The following is a 7,771-nucleotide window of genomic DNA, read 5'->3' on the forward strand; positions in this document are numbered from 1 at the left end:
CCAGCCAGGGGAGGGCTCAAGCACCGCTAAGGTGCTGTATATGGGACCCAATGCCAAGCTGCAGAATTGGAAAGCTACGCCATTCCCAATCAGGCGGGAGTCCCGGTAGACCTGTCCTGCCACTTTTTCTGCATCACGAGTTATTTCAGGGTTAACTCGGATGTTTTTCTTTTAGTTTCATGTCTTTAAATACTAATGTGAACCCTGTTATCTTCAAAATTCAATGAAATGAAATTAATATTTCATCATTCATCTCTTTATTCTTTCTGATTTTGTTACTTTTTCTTATTTCTTCTTTCAGTTCTAATAATGCGGCTTTAAATAACATGACATGCTTGCGGACTTCATGCCCAGATCCAAACACGATGTCTAATTGCGAAATAATGAACCAAGAACCAGAATATGATGAAGAAGAGGCTTTTAAGAAAATAAATCGAGAATTGGAATAATTTGAGAATAAACCTAAGCCAAACTTAAATGAAACCGAGCCAGTTAATTTGGGTAGCTCTGAAGAAGTCAAAGAAACCAAGATAAGCATTCATACAGATGAAAGAACCAGGGACGCATTGATCCAACTTTTGTTTGAATTCAAAGATGTGTTTGCTTGGTCATACGATGACATGCCAGGATTAAGTGTCGATCTAGTGGTCCATAAATTGCCAACCTACCCAGATTATTCCCCTATCCAGCAAAAACAGAGGAAGTTCAAAGTTGATATCAGTGACAAGATTAAAGAAGAGGTCACAAAACAGTTAAAGGCGGGAGTGATCCGAGTGGTCCGATACACCACATGGCTGGCTAATATAGTTCATGTGCCAAAGAAAGATGGGAAAATCCGGGTGTGCGTTGACTACCGAGATCTTAACAAAGCAAGCCCCAAGGACAATTTCCCTTTGCCAAACATCCACATCCTTGTTGATAACTGCGCCAAACATGAAATATAGTCTTTTGTGGATTGTTACGCAGGATACCACCAGGTGTTGATGGATGAAGAAGATGCAAAAAAGACAGCTTTTACCACACCTTGGGGCACTTACTGTTATAGAGTCATGCCATTTGGTCTGAAGAATACCGGGGCAACCTACATGAGGGCCATGACTGCCATTTTTCATGATATGATGCACCAAGAGATAGAGGTGTATGTGGACGATGTAATCATCAAATCCAAAACCCATGACGACCACGTTCGGGACTTGAGAAAATTCTTTGGGCGGCTGCACAAATATGATTTGAAGCTGAACCCAGCCAAATGTGCATTTGGAGTACCATCCGGCAAACTCTTGGGATTCATAGTCAGTCGGAGGGGCATCGAGTTAGATCCAACAAAGATAAAGTCTATTCGGGATTTGTCTTCTCCAAGAACTAAGAAAGATGTTATGAGTTTTTTGAGAAGATTGAATTAAATCAGTCGTTTCATCACTCAGTTAACCTCCACGTGTGAACCCATATTTAAGTTGTTAAATAAAGATGCGGCAATCAAATGGACAGTTGAATGTCAAGAAGCTTTTGATAAAATCAAGGAATATCTGTCAAATCCGCCAGTCTTGGTCCCAATGAGCCAGGGAGGCCTCTGTTCTTGTACCTGACTGTCTTGGAAAATTCTTTTAGTTGTGTCCTCGGGCAACATGACGTGACCGGAAAGAAGGAGCAGGCCATTTACTATCTGAGCAAGAAGTTTACTAGTTACGAAGCCAAGTACACTTTATTGGAAAGAACTTGTTGTGCTTTGACATGGGTCGCTCAGAAGCTGAGGCATTATTTGAAAGCTTGCACCACCTACCTCATAACCAGGTTGGATCCTTTAAAGTATATATTTCAGAAACCAATGCCCACTGGGAGATTAGCAAAGTGGCAGGTCTTGCTCACGGAGTTTGACATAGTCCATGTCACTCGCACGGCAATGAAAGCCCAGGCGTTAGCGGATCATTTGGCTGAGAACCCGATTGATGATGAGTACCAACCTTTGAGAACTTACTTCCCAGATGAAGAAGTAAATTCAGTTGAGGCAATATCTGAAGACACTCATGCTTGGAAAATGTTCTTTGATGGGGCAGTATACGCAAAAGGTGTTAGAATTGGGGCAATTTTGATCTCACCCACTGGTCAGCACTATCCAGCCACAACTCGGCTTCGTTTCTTCTGTACAAACAACACCGCCAAGTATGAAGCCTGCATTATGGGTATAAACATGGCAATTGACCAAAATGTCAAAGAGTTGTTGATCATGGGAGACTCAGATCTGATTATCCGGTAAGTCCAAGGAGAATGGGAAACCCGAGATGTTAAGCTTATCCCTTACAAGAAGCATGTGGAAGACCTCAGCAAGCGATTCAAGCCAATAGAGTTCAGGTACATTCCTCATTGTCACAACGAATTAGCCGACGCACTTGCTACTTTGGCCTCCATGTTGCCGTATCCAGGAAATGCTCACATAGATCCCTTGGAAATTCAAATTCGGGAAAGGCATGGTTATTGTAATACAATTGAAGCAGCACCAAATACCCAACCATGGTACCATGACATCAAAAAGTTTCTGAAAACTCAAGAATACCCCGAGCAAGCCAGTGGAGACCAAAAGAGAACCATTAGACGGCACGCGAGTGGTTTCTTTTTGAGTGGGGATGTCTTGTACAAGAGAACTGCGGACCTCAATTTGTTAAGATGTGTTGACGCAGAAGAGGTTGGAAGAGTCATGCATGAGGTACACGCGGGAGTATGCGGGCCCCACATGAATGGGTACGTTTTAGCAAAGAAAATCCTTCAAGCAGGTTATTACTGGATGACCATGGAAAAGGACTGTTTTAGTTTCGTTCGGAAGTGTCATCAATGTCAGGTGCACGGTGATTTGATTCATTCACCTCTCATAGAATTGCATCCCATGTCTGCACCTTGGCCATTTGTTGCCTGGGGCATGGACGTCATTGGGCCAATCGAGCCAAAAGCCTCAAATGGACACAGATTCATACTAGTTGCCATTGACTACTTTACAAAATGGGTTGAAGCAATCACTCTCAAGTCTGTCACCAAGAAAGCTATGGTAGATTTCGTGCACTCCAATCTTATCTGCCGTTTTGGCATTCCTGCAACTATTATCACAGACAATGCTGCAAATTTGAATAGTCATTTGATGGGGGAGATATGTGAGCAATTCAAGATAATGCACCAAAATTCTACTCCTTATCGGCCTAAAGGCAATGGTGCCGTTGAAGCAGCAAACAAAAACATCAAAAAGATTTTGAGAAAAATGATTCAAAGTTCCAGGCAGTGGCATGAAAAGCTGTCGTTTGCATTGTTGGGATATCACACTACTGTGCGCACATCAATTGGAGCCACCCCGTATCTTTTGGTTTATGGCACGGAAGCCGTAATACCCGCCGAGGTCGAAATCCCCTCTCTCCGAATCATTGTTGAAGCCGAAATTGAAGACAGTGAGTGGGTTAAAACCCGTCTGGAACAATTAACCTTGATCGATAAAAAGCGAATGGTTGCGGTCTGCCACGGGCAGTTGTACCAACAAAGAATGGCTCATGCCTATAACAAGAAAGTGCGACCTAGAAATTTTGAAGTGGGGCAACTCGTTTTAAGGCGTATTCTTCCCCATCACCAGGAAGCAAAAGGAAAATTCGCTCCTAATTGGAAGGGCCCATACGTCATCAGAAAGATATTGCCGAGAGGAGCATTGTATCTGGGCGATATCGAAGGAAATGATCCTGAAGCAGCTGTAAATGCGGATGCAGTCAAAAGGTACTATGTTTAGTCTTTCTGTAACAACAACATTGTCCGATTGGGAGGACGAAGGCTTTTATTCTCGCTACCCAAACACTATCTACCCTTTGCAAACCAATTTGTGCCGGTTACTCTTCTTTGATTGCCCTCTTTGGAACTTGAAAGTGTTGGGAAAAAAATGAAAAATTAAAAAAAAAAAAAAAGAAAGAAGAAGATGTTTTCCTGAACTACGTTCGACTTGATTCCAAAAGGATACGTAGGCATCCACTCTATGGGGTTCAGTCACACCAAAATAAAAATCCAAATTCCCTCAAAAGTGAAACTGGGGTAGATGTCGTAATGGTCCTGTGATAATCCCGCTTGAATGGTTCCAAAGTTGTAATTTGATCCAAATCATTTTTACCCAAATCCTTTCAGTCCTTCTGATTAATCGGTGAGAATATTCAAGGATCAGAGAATACAGCTACTTGGATCCGATGCAATAAAAATGAGAGAAATAAAATGAGAGAGTTTTATTGGTGAAAACCCACACGAGCACCATAAGGCGATGGTGAGCAAAAAAAAATTGAAAATGAGAGAGCCTGGTTAGTGAAAACTCGTAAAGAGTACTATCAGGCGACGATGAGAAGAGAAATGAGAGAGGTCGATTGGCGAAAACCCGCAAAGGGCGCCGTCGATCGAAAAGAAGACACCCCCCACCACTGAAAGAGTCCTGGCCAGGTTTCTCGATTTGGAGATGTGGTTCACAATGAGTTGGATAGTTGTGCATATCGGGTATCCAGTCCAAGAAGCATGTCATGTCTATTGAAGTCTGCATGCACCCCAGATAAGTCCTTCTCTCCCCCAAAAGGGACGTTTCTCCTTAAATTCTTTTTTTTTTTTTGTCTTTTCTTTACTTTTCCTTGAATCTCTTTCGGTCTAACTCTGTTCCGAAACTAATACAAAGAAAAGGTGGCAAGATTGGTTTTACAGGGTTTTGTTTAATAAAAGCCAAGTCCAAAGAAAAGTACCCAGCCTCAGTGGGTGCATCAGGTCGATCCCAACTGGCATGATAGCCGATGCTCTGAAATCAGAGTTATTGAAAATGAAAAGATATCCAAAGTCAAAATCCCCTAGAAGCAGATTAAAATGAAAGGGCCAAAGCCCTATACAGGTGAGCCGTCATGATAAATTTTGAAAAGTTGAGTTCCTCGGTTTTAGGAGAGAGACCAATATTTAATAAAAGCCAGCAAGCGGCAGAGGTTCTCGCCAAAAGAGTTGGGCCGAGATCAAGTGATCAAAAATAATGAAGGTCACAAAACCGACCACCGTTTCAAACTAACAATTGTTCTTTGTTTGAAAATTGAAACAGGTGCAATCCAAAGCAATAGTGCAAGAAGCAGGTGTAACCAAAATGGAAAAAGAAATGTGCAAGCACTAGAAATAGCTTAGCAACAATAATCAACCCAAAAGGGAAGTCTCCTCCAAATTCTTTCCTGCATTTGTTTTACTAAAAAATGAATTGAAAGAAAATAGATAAGAAGAAAATTAAAAAAAAGGTAGTTTAGAAGCCCCAAAATCAATCTTTTACCTTTTTGTCAACATTAGGGCTCCAATCCCTGAGTCGAGATTTTAGACATAGGGCCTTCGTTCCCTAGTCGCATTTTGCCAACATTAGGGCTCCAATCCCTAAGTTGAGATTTTTAGACATAGGGCCTCCATTCCCTAGTAGCCTTTACCAATATTAGGGCTCCAATCCCTAAGTTGAGATTTTTAGACATAGGGTCTCCATCCCCTAGTCACCTTTGCCAATATTAGGGCTCCAATCCCTGAGTTGAGATTTTAGACATAGGGTCTCCATTCCCTAGTCGCCTTTTACCAACATTAGGGCTCCAATCCCTGAGTTGAACCTTTTTAGACATAGGGCCTCCATTTCCTAGTCACATTTCGCCAACATTAGGGCTCCAATCCCTGAGCTGTGCCTTTTAGACATAGGGCCTCCATTCCCTAGTCACCTTTGCTAACATTAGGGTTCCAATCCCTGAGTTGAGATTTTAGACATAGGGCCTCCATTCCCTAGTCGCCTTTTACCAACATTAGGGCTCCAATCCCTGAGTTGAACCTTTTTAGACATAGGGCCTCCATTCCCTAGTCACATTTCGCCAACATTAGGGCTCCAATCCCTGAGTTGAGCGATTTTTCTTTAGCCGACATTAAGGCTCCAATCCCTGAGTTGAGCGATTTTCCTTTAGCCGGCATTAGGGATCCAATCCCTGAGTTGAGCGATTTTCCTTAGCCGACATTAGGGCTCCAATCCCTGAGTTGAGCGGTTTTCCTTAGCCAACATTAGGGCTCCAATCCCTGAGTTGAACGATTTTTCTTAGTCGACATTAGGGCTCCAATCCCTGAGTTGAGCGATTTTCCTTAGCCGACATTAGGACTCCAATCCCTGAGTTGAGCGTTTCCTTTACCCAACATTAGGGCTCCAATCCTTGAGTTGAGCGTTCCCTTAGCCAACATTAGGGCTCCAATCCCTGAGTTGAGCGTTTCCTTTACCCGACATTAGGGCTCCAATCCCTGAGTTGAGCATTTCCTTTACCCGACATTAGGGCTCCAATCCCTGAGTTGAGCGTTTCCTTAGCCGACATTAGGGCTCCAATCCGTGAGTTGAGCGTTTCCTTTAGCCAACATTAGGGCTCCAATCCCTGAGTTGAGCGTTTTGCCTTTTGCAAACATTAGGGCTCCAATCAATGAGTTGCGCCTTTTAAACTTGGGGTTTCCAATCCCCTCATCAATTCCGCAGATTTTTTTATGGCAAATAACTCACGAAATTTTCCTAGTGAAACTGGGGCAGAAAAATTTTGTTCGTTTGTTTGTTTTGTTGTCTGAGCAGGTTTTACCTCGAGGCACAGGGATCGAGATGACCGATGGAATGAGCCTCCATCCAGAATAAGGAAAAGAATAAAAGAACAAAAAAGAAGATGAGCTCCAATACCAGAGCAAACAAAGGTGCGGATAGCCTGAAATCTGATTGAAGTCATGAGCTCCGCCAATCCCGTTTCGCTCAGTGCTTGCAAAAATGAACAAGCACCCACCACTTGTGAGCATCAAGATTCAGATCAAAGTCTACAAGCAAGATCAGCTAAGACTCAAGATCATGTTTAGAAAGAATTATGGATAGGGATCTTGTACCTCATGGTTGATAGGCATAGCTAGCTTAGTTTTATTTTTCCTTTGGTGTAATAAGGAGGTCGGTAAAGCAGTAGTAACAGCATGCAACAGCAGTAACAGCAAAATTGCAGTCCCATGGTAGTCCCAGCTGTAGACACCTGATTTTTGACCCTCCCCGAGAATTTTCACATTTTTAGCTTAAATATTTAATTTAGGTCTAATATAACTATTTTGACTATTTTTACTTTATTTTCCTCGCAAAAGAAAAGTTACAAAAAATATATATATAAATTTTAGTTTATGTATTTCTCATAAACTTGAAAAAATACAAAAAATTGTACTTTATTTTGTACTTTATATAATTTCAAAAATTACCAAAAAATATAGTTCTATTAATGTTTTATAGTCATTTTAATTTTAAAAATTAAAAAATATTACTTTATATTTTATCTTTATATAAAAAACGAATATTACAAAAAAATAGTTTTATTAATATTTTGTAGCTATTTTAAATCTCGAAAAATATTAAAAAATAATAATATACTTTTGTTTTAAATAATTAGTCTTATTTTAGTAGCTATTTTGCCTACATAATCAGTTGAGCAGCGTCGTGTTCCTATTTCTCGGGTCCGGGCGAAAGAATAATATTCGGGTTCAAACTACCCGTTTTTAGGCCTAATTTTCGGACCTAGCCCATAATAATCCGCGTCCACCACACATGGGGGACATGCGTGAGGAACACGGACGGAATCCCATACACGGGGAACCCCACCACGCGTGGGGGACACAAGCCTCGAACCCCACCACGCGTGGGGCTCATTTTCCTTGGCAAGGGTATCAAATACACGGGCAAAACACATTTTTAAAGGAGGAAGAACAGACTTAGAAAAATTTT

At 41.6% G+C, this 7,771-nt stretch overlaps 1 protein-coding gene across 1 annotated transcript; it reads left to right on the plus strand.

Moving 5' to 3' along the window:
* Positions 1–1,900: 1,900 nt before the first annotated feature.
* LOC138885699 (uncharacterized) lies at positions 1,901–6,658 on the plus strand. Its single transcript, XM_070166676.1, has 3 exons — positions 1,901–2,250; positions 2,323–2,701; positions 6,599–6,658. Exons 1-3 carry the CDS (start codon positions 1,901–1,903, stop codon positions 6,656–6,658), a joined length of 789 nt encoding a protein of 262 aa, XP_070022777.1.
* The last annotated feature ends 1,113 nt before the right edge of the window (positions 6,659–7,771 follow it).

Source organism: Nicotiana sylvestris, chromosome 2, assembly GCF_000393655.2.
Source record: "Nicotiana sylvestris chromosome 2, ASM39365v2, whole genome shotgun sequence".
In the NCBI taxonomy this organism is placed as follows: domain Eukaryota; kingdom Viridiplantae; phylum Streptophyta; class Magnoliopsida; order Solanales; family Solanaceae; genus Nicotiana; species Nicotiana sylvestris.